We start from the raw sequence: 14,344 nt of genomic DNA on the forward strand, positions 1-14,344 counted from the left end.
ATCCACCTCACCTCATCACTGGTATTCCAGTGCTAGTCCAGTGGTGTACACTGGTACAGCTGTGTCATCACTGCTGTGTGTCGATCTGCCTTCTCTCTCACACACACACACACCCTCTGTAGACTAAAACCCTCCCCTCTCCCTTCCCCTCCTCCCTTCCCTTCCCCTCTCCTCTCCTCTCCTCTCCTCTCCTCTCCTCTCCTCTCCTCTCCTCTCCTCTCCTCTCCTCTCCTCTCCCTCTCCCTCTCTCACTGTCCCCCCCGTTTTCTCTACCGCCCCATCTCTACCTCCCCCACCTGGACTGGGCTTTCTCCTCTCTTTGCTCTTTGACTCTGGTGGATCTAGCTGCCAGACGCGCAGCTGCTGTGGGATCTGTATTTTAAGGTATGTCTCTTCTGGATCACCTGATTGAAGGGTTCATTTGGTTCACGTGATTTCATACAATTACACCTGGTTTGTTCATCCTTCAATTTTAATTTGTTGAAGTTAGAATGAGATTAACTGGAGTTCAATTGTGCTGAATTGTGTCTAAATTGCAGGTTACATTTCAGGAATACTGACTGGCATAATGGATGAATTCATAATGAATAAAATTATCAGTATAATCTGGTTTAATCTTTAATGAGCAATATTAGTCAGCATCAAACTCTAAGCAAATTTCAGAGAGAAACTGTTTTACTTCCAGTCATTAATTAAAATGAGATTTAAAACTGAGGGAATAACATTTTAAATGATATTTATGTAATTAATCTGATATTAAGTCTGATTAACATGTGTTTCCCTGCATGTGTGGAGCTCAGATCATGTGTAAAACACGCATGTTCTACACTATCAGATGTACTGGAGTGTTTGGAATCAATGTCAGCTCTGTTTGGAGGGGTGGAGGTGTGGGTGGAGGTAGCGGGCACGCCTGGATGCCCGCCAGGTGTTTACCTTGGCCAGGCCGCACCCCCGGCCCCTCCCCAGGTCCAGTGTGGAACAGACCAGGGCCTTATGGACCTGTGCCTGGAACCTGAGCGGAACATGCCCCAGCGGCTAGACGAGGACCAGGCGCCACCCCGGTAGCTCAATAGGTCGTCTGTGGGCAAGGGCGAGCCTGACCTGCCACAGCTTATGGGTGAATGTTAGCGTGCATTATGAGGGTGCTGCAGTGTAAATGGTGCATTTACAGCAAACCGAGGATCCACTCAATGATGGGATAGTCAGGAATGAATGGTTGAGGTTTGAGTTGGCTTAGCTGCAGTTTTTGCTGGCATTCTCTGTGTTAATATACTGTGGACGTGTGGAGACACCGTGAGTGCTTCCTGCCTCTGCTATTTAAACACTCCTGGAACATCTAATGATAGAATTGATCCATTTGTGTTTATCTCAGACACTCTCACGCTTTATCATTTACATACAAAATACAAGGATAATCTTATATGAGGCAACTTAAACACAGCTCAGTCACCTCTGCTGATAGTCTGCACTAGAGAAGTAGCAATTAAGTAACCTGAAAATGGATTAAAATTATGTCAGAGGTCTCAGAGGCCAAAGGTCTACCTTCGAAAAGTGAGAGGAAACAGTGGTGCCACTGACACCAATATTTACCTAAGGCTAATATCTAACAGCGCCTGTCCGGCATTTTCAACATACAGCACAAAGAGAAAATACGAAATGATGATAAACCTGCATATTTTAAGGTGCCAGTTTGGTGAAAGAGTCTCTCTGCTGCAGATGTTTGGATGTCTGTGTTGCTTCTGCATGTTTTACCTGTTCCTGTGATTTCAAGGATTTTCAGGACTGTCACACAGATTTTATTGAACTGTTGCCATTTCTCTTCAGGCAACAATGTCTCCGTTGCTTCTGCTGTGCGTATTCTTACCTTTCATCTCAGCGACTGTAACACTTGAAGACCATGAAGGTAAGAGACAAAAGATTGAAGTTGCATTTAGGTTTCCTTCATAGAAACTTAAACGCTTGTATTCAAGAGCATCTCTAAGATGTTACCTGCATGTGCTTTCTTACCCTGGTGATACAGATGGGTAGACAGAAAAGGTTTGTGAAGGTAATTCAGTGAAGGAAAATAATACATCATTCAATAAAGGAACATTTCCTTTAGAGTGGAGCTGCTCAGAAGTACCAGTAAATTGTCTGGCGTAATGGTTGAAAGGGGTTCTATGAGGTCAAGTCAATAACAGTGTGTGCAACGGCTCAGAAACAGTAGAGATTTACTGGTTGTTGCAAAAAGGTTGCAAAAGAAGATGCAACAAGCTCTTTTTAAATATGAAGGTTAACATTTGTAAATGTGGTAGTGACTGAAGATCGTAATATTTTCCAGGTGAATTGTCTAGTTCTGCAGTTGTTGTTTCATGGTACCGTGAAAGTTGAACAGTTTCTTTACCCTCTTTATTACAGAATCAAAAGTCTTGTTTGAACTCACTTTAGCTTCTTCCACAGACCTTGATGGTAGATTACGCGTGAGCATCCCCTTGGAGAGGCCTGTCCATCCTGTCCTGGGCAGCAAGGTCCTGGTACCGTGTTATTTCCAAGACAACATAGTGAACAACCCCAGAACACCAACTGTCACCCCACTCTTACACCGGATCAAGTGGACTTATATCACCAAGGAGAAAATCCACACAATCCTTGTTGCATCCGAGGGGAAAGTTCATGTGGAGACTGAGTATTTGGACAGGGTGACAATGATCAACTACCCCCTGGTTTCCACTGATGCCTCCATAGAGATAACGGAGCTGAGATCCAAAGATTCTGGCACCTACCGCTGTGAGGTGATACACGGCATTGAAGACAACTATGACTCTGTGAACATCCAGGTTCAAGGTGCGCTACAGAACCAGTCTCATTACAAGAACATTGCTGTGATGCATCAGTGCATGTTATTTATCAACACTAAAAACTAAAGATTGCTTATGTAATTTTTCTTCTGCTCACAGGAATTGTGTTTCATTACCGGGCCATCACCTCTCGGTATACCCTGACCTTTGAGAAAGCTAAAGCAGCCTGTATCCAGAACAGTGCCACCATTGCCACTCCAGCACAACTCCAAGCTGCTTATGATGATGGTTATCACCAGTGTGATGCAGGATGGCTCTCTGATGAGACCGTCAGGTATCATGTGTCCGTTGCTGCCTATTATCTCTTTGTGGCCTGATTATGCTTCAGTGGTTTGTAGATTGCTTTTCTGATGTCATCACAGTAAAAAGTGATCAGACATACTAATGACCAATGAGGCAACTACAACTTTACAGATGTTCACAATAGCGCATCCAGCTTAAGTGTGCTACCAAGCAAACAGCATACCATTGAAACATGTGCTGATTGATTTCAACCTTCAAGGTATCCCATCCAAGAGCCACGGGAGCCTTGCTATGGTGACAAGGACAACTTCCCTGGTGTGAGAACTTATGGCGTGAGAGATGTTAATGAGACCTATGATGTATACTGTTTTGCTGAGAAGATGTCAGGTATGCAACACTGTTAAGAGTAGCTGAGGCAGATTTCAGGTCAAAATCATCACTATTCTCTTTTTCCAGGCAGAGTGTTCTATTCCATGTCTGTTGAGAAATTTTCCTTCTACGAAGCAAAGGATCAGTGCGCCAAACTTGGTGCTCGACTTGCAACCACTGGAGAGCTCTACTTGGCCTGGAAGGCTGGCATGGATGTGTGTAATGCTGGCTGGTTGGAGGACAGGAGTGTACGTTACCCCATCAACATCGCCAGGCCTCAGTGTGGAGGAGGGCTTCTGGGGGTGCGAACTGTTTACCTCTTCCACAATCAAACCGGATATCCTTATCCAGACTCTCGTTATGATGCTATCTGTTTCCAAGGTAAACCACTCTTCATTAATCCAAAATAAATTTTATTGAATGGATCTGGATGGCTCTGTGATCTCCAATAATCATATTTTTTATAGACTTGGAGGATGAAGGTGTGGTGTCAATGACAACCACCCCTTTCCCAGATATTGTCCATGAAACACTTGCACCTGGGGTGTATCCAGGTCTGACACCATCACCAAGGGAAGAGGAGTCTTTGGGTGGAGACATTGTTACCCTGTCACCAGACTCCAAGGAGACCCATGTGGTTCATGAGCCAGGATTCGATCTGACTGATGCCATAATGGCTCCCATGGGTGGGTCGTCTATTTATTGATGATGAGCAAAAGATTTTCTTTGCTGCTTTAATGCATTCCACTTGTTCTACAATCACACCAGTCCAAAAACTCAATCGCTACTTTTATCAACCAACTTTACTTTCTCTTCCCTCCCTCACATCAGGTGTCCTGTTCCACTACAGACCCATCATGGGCCGGTACACTCTGTCTTTTGTGGAGGCTCAACAGGCTTGTCGAGATATTGGGGCTGTGATTGCGAGTCCCCCGCAGCTTCAGGCAGCCTTTGAAAAAGGTTTTCACCAATGTGATGCCGGCTGGCTCAGTGACCAGACAGTCAGGTGACTTTTTCACTAATGGATAGTTTTCAGGCTGAAAAACTGAAGATATTGTGAGTACCAGCCTTGTACCAATAATGTTTCCTTTTGTGCTCAGGTATCCTATCGTATCACCTAGAGAAAACTGTGCAGGCAATCTATCACAACTCCCTGGAGTCAGATCATATGGGCTGAGACCACCAAATGAACAATATGATGTGTTTTGTTACGTAGAACGTTCGCAAGGTAAGGTTCACTGTCCCCATCATGATTGCTCGAAATTACAACACAAATTAATTTTTTTCTCTCCATCATCTGCCAGGTCAGGTCTTTTTCACCAGTGATTATGACAGCTTCTCCTACGATGAGGCTGTGCAGCACTGTCTCAATCTCAACACCACACTAGCTACCACTGCACAGATATATGCTGCCTGGAGCCAAGGCCTTGACAAATGCCGTCCAGGATGGCTGATGGACCGCAGTGTCCGCTATCCAATCACCACCCCCAGGCCCAACTGCGGAGGCGGTCAGGCCGGTGTCCATACCATCTACGCCTTCTCCAACCAAACAGGGTTCCCCGATGAGCACTCACGTTATGACGCTTACTGTTTTAAAGGTATAACTGAACTGAAAAAATGACTCCTTATTGACATATAAACTCAATATTCAAGCTCAATATTGCTGAGTGATCTGTTACCTTTTCCAGCTGAAACTGAAGGCAGCCTCAATGTCACCTCAGTGATTGAGGAATACATGAACAAGACCATCATCTCAGTTCATAAATTTGTTCCGGGTAAGGCAAGTGGATCAGCTCCAGATAAAAGTTGAAGTTTTTAGCAAATATCTATTTATTTACATGGTAGGAGTGATAATTTAATTTGGTTTCTTTTTTGTTTGCCTGAATGCTTTAGCTGAAACAACCAGTGAAAAAATCACTGAAATAGAAGATTTTATCAACAAGACAATCATCATACCTGAACAGGCTGTTCCTTCAGGCAAGGAAGACAAGTAAAATAAAGCTTGTATATGGACATTGTATTTCACAAAATTAAAGTCTAACATTTTATGTCTAACTAATTCTCACAGTGGGCCCTATTTTGCCACCAGTTCTTGTTGAAGAGTCTGGTTCTGGATCACCCGATCATTCAACAAGTGGTGAAACCTCCAGTACCTCCAGTGCCTGCAGTAAAATATCTGTGGTTGGGCAGCAAATCATTCTCTGTAAAGATACCATCATACCTTCTGGAGACCACTCTGCCTCCGGAGGGCCACGAGAGGTAGAAGCAGGCAGTGCTGTCATGTTCACATCTGGAGATGTGGGTAGTACATCTGCATCTGGATCTGGGGAGGGATTTGATGGACAACACTCTGGGGTCAGTGCATCAGGCTCCGGATTCATTAGTGGAAGTGGAGAAATTAATGCTACTGGTGATGACTTGGTCATCACCATAGTGGATGGGAAGATGGTAGAGATGATGAAACAGGAAAAGCTTCCCGAACAGGAGAGCCATGGAGGGATTGATACCAGCGGAACACTCTGGGAAACGAGTGCATCTGGATCAGGAGTAATGTCTGGATCTGAAGATGTGTCTGGAATAATGTCTGGATCAGGAATTGTAATCAGCTCAGGAGTAATGTCTGGATCAGGATCAGCGGATGGATCAGGAGTTATGATTGGATCTGGAGTAATGTCTGGGTCTGGAGTAATTTCAGGATCAGGACTTCTGTCAGGATCAGGTGTTATGTCTGGTTTAGGCTCTGGTGAATTGTCTGGCATCTCATTTGTCGATCACGATGCTGTTGATCTTACAGCTGGCCTAGATGATAAACAAGAGGTGTCTGGATATATCCGATCTGATTTCCACAGTGGATTTCCAAGTGGTTTTCCATCTACTGACTCTGGTAGTGGTTCTGCCTCAGGGGACCAACATGATGGCGACATCATCTACCTTGCAGACACTGACATCTTTGAAATTGCTGTACCGCCTATGACAAGCCTACCTGAACAGGGCCGAGGGGTTGTGGAGATCAGCGGTGAAGAAACTGGTTCAGGGAGCCACAGTGGCTTTTCTACTACTTTGGAGAGAAGCCTGAATATGTCAGGAAGTGGTCCACCTTCTGATGGTTCTGGGCAGTCAGGACAGGAGAAACGGGAAAGTAATGTAGACCCTTCAGCATCTGAAATGAGTCCCAACTCATTCTACAGCAGTCCTACAACACCATTGGTGTCATTACAAACTCCTGCAGTTGTGAAGGAACCCGAAATAGTGGAGGGTGTGTTCTACCTATACAGTCAATTGCCATAATCCGTTTAAGAATACAATCCTGATGAACTTTTGTCCAGCTGCGTTATATCTGCATGTCTGTCTGTGTAGGTGTGCAAGGTTGTCCTGAGGGCTGGTTGGAGTTCAAGGGCAGCTGTTACCTCCATTTTGTAGAAAAAGATACCTGGTCTGAGGCTGAGCAACGCTGTCAGGAGCTCAACGCCCACCTGGTTAGCATTACCTCCCCAGAGGAGCAGCAGTTTGTCAACTGTAAGTAGCCAGCTTACTGACTGGTCTTGAGGCACTTTTGAACCACTTTAGTGCTGAAAGCCTTCATGCATGTTAACATTCTCATCATGAGATGCACGTTTACATGTTTCCAATCTAAAATCTTTGCAGCCAATGGTCAGGATTACCAGTGGATCGGACTTAATGACAAAGATGTGCAAAATGTGTTCCGTTGGACAGATGGAAGTCCTCTGGTGAGTTTAATCTCTTCCTTGTGTAAATCACCAGTCTGTCACGTTAGAATTGAATTAATCTCTTTGTTACATAATCAGAATTTTGAGAACTGGAGGGCAAACCAACCTGACAACTACCTCAACTCTCGGGAGGATTGTGTGGTGATGATCTGGCATGAGGGTGGGCAGTGGAATGATGTACCATGTGACTACTACCTTCCCTTTACTTGCAAGACTGGACCTGGTGGGTATTAACCATCCTTCTGACTATGTCTATGTGTGTGTGAGGTGTTAGCAAGCTAACTGTTCTGTCATCATCTGCTGGCCTCCACGTCCTACCTCATGAGTTGATTGTCATTATAACAGACCACACATCACACACTGAATACAGGTTACAGGTACTCAAATTGGTTCTAGTTTAAAGTATTTTGCACCATGTCATGGTAAAATTTCATCTATATCTGACCCCAAACTAAACTGGGCATTGTGAATGACCAAACATTAATGTTTATTTTGTTCTCTTTCTCTTTTTCCTCAGTCATGTGTGGACCCCCCCCTGAGGTGAAACATGGCCAACCAATGGGCAGCAGCCAACAGAGGTATCCTGTCAACACTATCATCCGTTACCAGTGTGAAGAAGGCTACATACAGCGACACCAACCTGTCATACACTGTTTGTCAGAAGGACAGTGGGAGGAGCCACAAGTGGAATGCACCGAAGGTAAAGTTAGCTTGATCTGCTGCCAGAGTTATTTGGTCAGCCTGTTGCATCTAATCATGATTACAGAGTAATCCTTTAAATAGCTATAGGGGTCCAAGACCAGACACCAGCTCTGACATGAGTTTACTTTTAGAACCATCATAATCCCTCTTTAACCACAGATCAAAGGGAGATGAGACCAGGTCTCACCTCAGCTGTGACTCCCCTGAGATTAAAATTTTGTCTTCAGAGCATCATGTAGAACTTTAGACTAAACCATGAGGAGCTGCCTCTTAAGTCTCTGACAGTTCCTCAGTGCCATAAAGACACAATTCATGTGTTGATTAATGACCAGATCAGTCAGCCGCTTGATCATTAAAATACAGACTTAATGTGTAAACCAGTACTGACTGGAGCTTTTTAACTGGCTCTGCACATTCCCCAGGCTTTTTAACATCATGTATCAGTATGAAAACCTTTTCTCCTCCAGCCGGTGCCAACAGTAACAGGCTACAGAAAAGGTCCCTCAGGAGGAGTAAAGGAGGCAGGAGACAGGAAACAAGGAAACATCTCTGAGCACCAGTGAAAGGACAAACAGAGGAGCCCACACTGATCGAAACATTCACCCCTCACACACTCCCCACTCACACTCACACACATGGACACACACACGCACACACACATAAACACCCACCACCAAAAGCATTTGTCCTGAAGTAAATACATCGGTACATAAACATAGATTAGCTCTATTTTTTAGTAATTTTATAGATCCGTGATGTGTTTTAGTCTTTTTATTCTTTTAATTTGGCCACTCTAGTTATGACACCAGAATATGAAGTTCTCCTCTAGAATTTAATAACAAAAAGCATTTTTTGCAACTCTTCTGGATGCAGCAGCAGGTCAGAGTAGCTTTCTGAACCCACAAGCTTTCATCACATTCAGGAGGGACAGGTTCAACCTTTGTTGCTGTTGCCTTTCAATTCTGGAAATCTAAAAAGTTTAGTTTTGCAGGAATCCAGTGGGATCTATTGTAATCTTAGAGAGATGAAGAATAATCCAAGTTTCATCAGATGTGGGTGGAAATAATCAGCACTTTTGCACTTTCGTCACACACTTCTGTGCTCAACATTTAAATCCAGCACACCTTTAGTTCTATTGAGCCCTCCTGGCTGGAGGTCAAGGGTCATCACAGTTCAAGTTAATCAGCATGGTGACATCGTTGTCACTTTTCTCTGAGCAGCAGGTTCTGTCAAAACTACAATTCATATGATTCATTAGCTGATTTGCTGGAAAGTTTCAGTTCTGTGTGCTTCTCACTGTAACAGCTGGCTGATAAAAAAGATCCTTGAGTTGATCTGAAGAATCTGAGCAGGCTTCAGTCACCAAGAGGCCAAGAGGAAAGACAAAACATAAGCTGTGAAAACACTAATTTATAGAGGGAGGAAAGGAAACATGGGCTGTGACACACACACACACACACACACACACACACACACACACACACACACACACACACACACACACATACACACACACACACACACACACAAACAGTTTGTGTTGTTTGGAGTCCTCATTCAAACTGGATTCAGACCCAAACCCTGATGTGAACACTTGATTGTGCTGTGCCAAATAAAACTTGGAATCATTCACCTTTATGATTGTTGTTCCTGTTTCACCTAAAAGTACCCTGGAACTAACAATGGAGGATCACATCAGGTTCCAACGTGCAGTAAATTCTCCCTCTGAAGTTCTGAAACAGATAAAAGTACCTTTTCCTTCAAGCTCAGAGTTCAAGAGAGGTTCAGTCACACAGAGAATTCATTAAAAATACAAATAGTCGAATAAAACAGCTCAGAACTACAGCAGCTCTTTAAATGTGAAAGGTTGAAGTTGAGAGAGAACAGAGTAAATTCTGCTGGTCTGATAACTAGCATGTATGTTTGTGTGTGTGGTGTGTGTGAGAGAGACAGAGTGTGTATGGTTGTTTGTTTGTTTGTTTCTGACATGAAAAAGAAAAAACCTCATTATTCAGAAGAATGGCAGTAAAAAGAACGATTTTTCAGAACCTTCCAGGGTTTGTGTGGAACTATTTGGGGAACTATTAGCTTGAGGATGCTGGAGGTTCTCTGCAGCAGTTGTACTTTTAGCTGACTGTATCAGCAGCAACAGGCGGTTGCTCTTCTCCCTTCTTCTCTGTTCCCACTGCTTCCATCTTCCAGTTTCTGTATTCTCCACATGCTAGTGGATTTTGGAGGTACTTTCAAGCTACCAGAATTTAAAAATACTACAAATTCAGTAAACACATGCATACATGTTGGAGTTTTTATTTGGTTGTAGAAAGAAATAGCAAATGCAAAAAAATATCTACTATGAAAAAATATATGTAAAAATTACCATATATAGAATTATATAGAAATCTAAAGAAAGCTGTTGTGTTCTACAGAGTTTGAATATAGAGCCCAAATATCTTTGGGGTCAGAGATGAAGTCCAGAATCACAGAACGAGTCTCTACTGGTTCTGTACAGATCATGACCAGAACAGGAGGAGCAATGTCAATGTTCATCTAAGCTGCATTAGCATTTACAATCATTATTACACTGATTGTTTTTAAACAAGTGAAAAGGGAAAGTTTTCAGTTGTCGTGGAAATGGTAGAAAAACCAAGAGCTTCAAATTATTCTCCCAGTTTGTCCAGTCTGTGGTCTGAAAAGCGAGAAGTTTGCATGACTCGTCTGTAGCTTTTGGCTCCTGTGTGGGATCTTTGCTGGTGCCAGGGTAGCCTGAGGATCCTGAGGTTCCCGAGGAGCCCTACAATGGCCTGATGATATTTTTGTTGGAAATGCAAAGAATAGTTTTGTTGATTCTTACCCAACACTTGAAAAGTCTCTGTGTCCACAGACCACAGAACTTTGACCAGTGCTGCAAACTGGTAATGACTGGTGTGTCGTGCTACAAAAATTCATCTCTTCACAACTATTGTCAGGTATCAACTCAAAAGCACCAAAACAGACTGAAGCTAATGCTAACCCCAGAGCCTTGCACTGATTGGAATAGTGAGGTTAATCCAGTATTTAAGCTACCGATAACAATAGACCCCGAATCTAAGATACATAGGAGGAAACCCAAAACTACGCACTCCTGGATCTGGGGGGCCACAGTTAGACCGAGGCTTCGTGATTGGATAACGGACACTTCCATCGGCCAACCATCCAGCATCACAGCAGTCTAGTCCCATTAGCTTCCAGGCTACATAGATCTGGCCCACTTTGGCGATTTGACTTCCATGACTGGCACATGCCTGGATGGCCTCTGTGAAGTTCAGCTTCATTGGGTAGTTGAGGAAGGAAACACTTCCTGAAACAGGCATAAAATCACTCATTATCCAGACTAAGTTGATCGGATGCAATGTTAAAACAAAGACAGCTCAAATAAAGAACCGATCCACTGTTAGATCTGATCCAGGCTAACATCATGAACCTTATGTTCCCATGATTGTGGTGGTTGACTGATTGTTTGTTTGAAACACTCTCACTGACCTTTGATGGAGGCTGAGAAGCAAAATGCATCAAACTGGCTGAGTAGTCGGTGTCGCTCCCCATAACTCCGCAGCCCTGGGGCTGAACCCATACCCCCACAGCCATCACGTGGTTCTGTGATTGGGTACTGCACAGTTCCATCGGCCAACCAGCCAGCGTTGCACCAGTCCAACCCCTCCTCCCAAGCTGTGAGAAGCTGCTCTGGCGTGGCCAGACTGGCATCTTGGTCCTGACAGGCTTGTCCGGCCCCAAAGTAGTTAAAATGGTACCGTCCTTTTTTAGAGTGGTAGGGAAACACTACACCTGGAGGGGACACAACATCACTGAATCAGCAAAAATGTTGTTCGAGTGTAAAACATCACCACAGGTTCACACACACCTCGCAGCTTCAGCTCTACAGTCACGCTCTTGTCTTCCAGGCCATCGATGACCTCACAGCGATATCGGCCCATATCACTGACCTGCAGTCTATCAATTACCAGAGACAGGTCACCTGGCACCGAACGGCGCAAGCGCACGCGGCCACGGAAGTTGCCATAACTGTGGTGGCGGTTGCCTATGGCAACAAACACCTCTGTCTCAGTGGAAGCATCTGCAGGCACATAGATGGTGCTGGCAGGTAACCAGGACCATTTGACCCGTGTCCATCGTGGTTCCACAATTTCAGGCTCATAATGGAAGTGACAAGGAAGGATGATGGAGCCCCCCCTGGTGGCTGAGACTGATGGCTGTGGGGACTCCACATGGAGGTGAACTCCGTTAAAAAAGACTGGAAAAAACCAAACAGAAATATGAGGCAAACTTGATAGTGAAACACCCAAGACTTCTCGTCAGGCCCACCACCACCATGACCCACATTTACTTTTTTGTCACCGTGTTGTCATATATATATACACACACACACACACACACACACACACACACACACACACACACACACACATATACATATATATGTGTGTGTGTGTGTGTGTGTATTAATTTTTTGTTTGTTTATTTGTTTGTTTGTTTATTTGTTTGTTTGTTTATTTATATGCTGGATCCAAATAGATCCTAAAAGGCTCTAAAATCCACTCCAGATTTGCATTCCATTTGATCTTTTAATACAATGTCTTCTTTAAATCGCGGATTTGGAAAATATTTTAACCCCACACAGGTCCCAGGGTGACAAACGCTGTGATGGCTCAGTCAGATCTGACTGGATCGAGGTGCAGGAACACCCTTGGCCACACAGTAGTGCTATAAAATCCAGGACTACCCTGGAAGCTAATCAGAAAACCACAGAAGAAGAGGAAAATCGGATGTTGAAATCTTGTAAAATAAATTTACATCATTGCTTGTAAAAACTCATTTACTTATATTTTCTCACTTTTTAGAGATTGTATTGAATTTAGATATACAATAGTTGGAGCAAATAAATAAACCAGATTTTCCAACAAACACACATACATGCACGTACTCTCTTCGTGTCCGTTTCCGTTATTGATGCTCTGGTAGAGGAATCCGTTACTGACGGTGTGTCCTGCAGACAGCCGCAGGAACCAGATCACCAGCAGGTGGCGCAGCAACGCAAACATGGTGCTGGAAATGGTCCTATTCCTGGGGACCCGTTTAATCCGAATTAATTACAAAATTCAGGAACAAACCAACTGGAAAATAAATCTCCGGTGATGATAGAAATTATAACGCCATTGTTACAAATATAAAAAGGAGACAAATGTTTGTTGAACCAACAGATTGCAAAAGATAAATATTCTAATTTATTCAAACGTGTCAATATTAATGGTTGATTAAATACCAATGACAACTTATTCTTGAAAAATTTCCTTAATAGAAACTTAGATTATCCATCTATTCGTCTGTCCATCTGTCTATCTTTCACCTGTCTACCTATCCATCTCGGATTCGATTTGTGACGTCACCTGTGTTTAATCCCTAACCAGAAAAAACTTTACAGAACAGCAGACTCACGGATCAGCAGCTGTTCGCGTCTTCACTCCATCCTCCTCCGCAGCCTCTGGTCCTGCTCCGCCCGCACAAAAGGCGTGAAAGCTCCTGAGTGCGCTGACGTCACAGCTACCACCACGCACGCGCACACGAGCACCCAGCGGTAAACCCAGGTGAAGCTGAAGCTGCATCATAAATGAAGAAGTGAGGATCTCAAAATAACTACCATAGGAGGAAAATCCGAACCTTGAGAACGGGTCTGTTTGGTGTTCCTCAGGACCTCGTTCTTGGTCCACGAATGAAGTCATGATGTGTCTCGGCTATCTGTCATTACCAGGAGGAAGCTCAGGTGTTGAGGTTTCTCAGACCTGAACTCATCAGATGGGCACTGCAGCCCCTCCCACACACAAACAGGCTACATGAAAGGTTTTGTCCTGGGGCTCAAATACCAGCAGCTATGGGAAGAGTCAGTGATGCAGCAGAGGACTCCAAAGCTCTGGTTACGCCCCCCGCTGCCCCCCGACCCAAACATGAAAGAAGAGCTGATTAGAGAGAAAGACGTTAATGAAAGAGAACTGATGGATAGATGAAAGATGGAGAATAGACTTGAAAAAGAGCTTGTTTTTAATGGAGCAAATTTCAGACCAAATGTTTAAAAAAAAGGACCCAAATATTCTGGAAATGATATTTTCAACATTTTCTGTAAATAATACAGTCATGAGTGCGTAAACATACCAGATCACAACCACTTCCTGATATTGGTCCAGTACTTCCTGTCACCTGAATCAGCCTAAATTAGTTTAGATCCAAATATCGTCATACAGTATCTGCTGATTCTCTCATAAATAAGCAGAAAAGTAAACATTTTATTCATTACAAATGAATCAGCTGATTTTCTGCACTCGATCTTCACAAATGAGGAAGAAGAGGATGAAGACCTGCAAGACCACCTTTGGTCCACAGAGGAGCTTAACTATAAATAAATTCTGATGTTTTTTA

At 43.7% G+C, this 14,344-nt stretch overlaps 2 protein-coding genes across 2 annotated transcripts; one reads left to right on the forward strand and one right to left on the reverse strand.

Annotated features, from left to right (window-relative positions):
* Positions 1-283: 283 nt before the first annotated feature.
* acanb (aggrecan b) lies at positions 284-9,517 on the forward strand. Its single transcript, XM_057050908.1, has 18 exons — positions 284-384; positions 1,825-1,903; positions 2,440-2,823; positions 2,937-3,111; positions 3,340-3,467; positions 3,537-3,830; positions 3,917-4,135; positions 4,281-4,455; positions 4,550-4,677; positions 4,754-5,047; positions 5,138-5,224; positions 5,343-5,426; positions 5,518-6,705; positions 6,807-6,965; positions 7,095-7,177; positions 7,256-7,400; positions 7,695-7,877; positions 8,347-9,517. The coding sequence occupies exons 2-18, from the start codon at positions 1,831-1,833 to the stop codon at positions 8,430-8,432; spliced, it is 3,885 nt and encodes a 1,294-aa protein (XP_056906888.1). The 5' UTR covers positions 284-384; positions 1,825-1,830; the 3' UTR covers positions 8,433-9,517.
* Positions 9,518-10,170: 653 nt separating this feature from the next.
* On the reverse strand, positions 10,171-14,257 carry hapln3 (hyaluronan and proteoglycan link protein 3). Its single transcript, XM_057050911.1, has 5 exons — positions 13,370-14,257; positions 12,858-12,997; positions 11,778-12,167; positions 11,399-11,701; positions 10,171-11,216 (listed from the first exon to the last, which is right to left on the reverse strand). Exons 1-5 carry the CDS (start codon positions 13,651-13,653, stop codon positions 10,939-10,941), a joined length of 1,395 nt encoding a protein of 464 aa, XP_056906891.1. The 5' UTR covers positions 13,654-14,257; the 3' UTR covers positions 10,171-10,938.
* Positions 14,258-14,344: the final 87 nt, after the last annotated feature.

Source organism: Takifugu flavidus, chromosome 13 (assembly GCF_003711565.1).
Source record: "Takifugu flavidus isolate HTHZ2018 chromosome 13, ASM371156v2, whole genome shotgun sequence".
Lineage (NCBI taxonomy): Eukaryota > Metazoa > Chordata > Actinopteri > Tetraodontiformes > Tetraodontidae > Takifugu > Takifugu flavidus.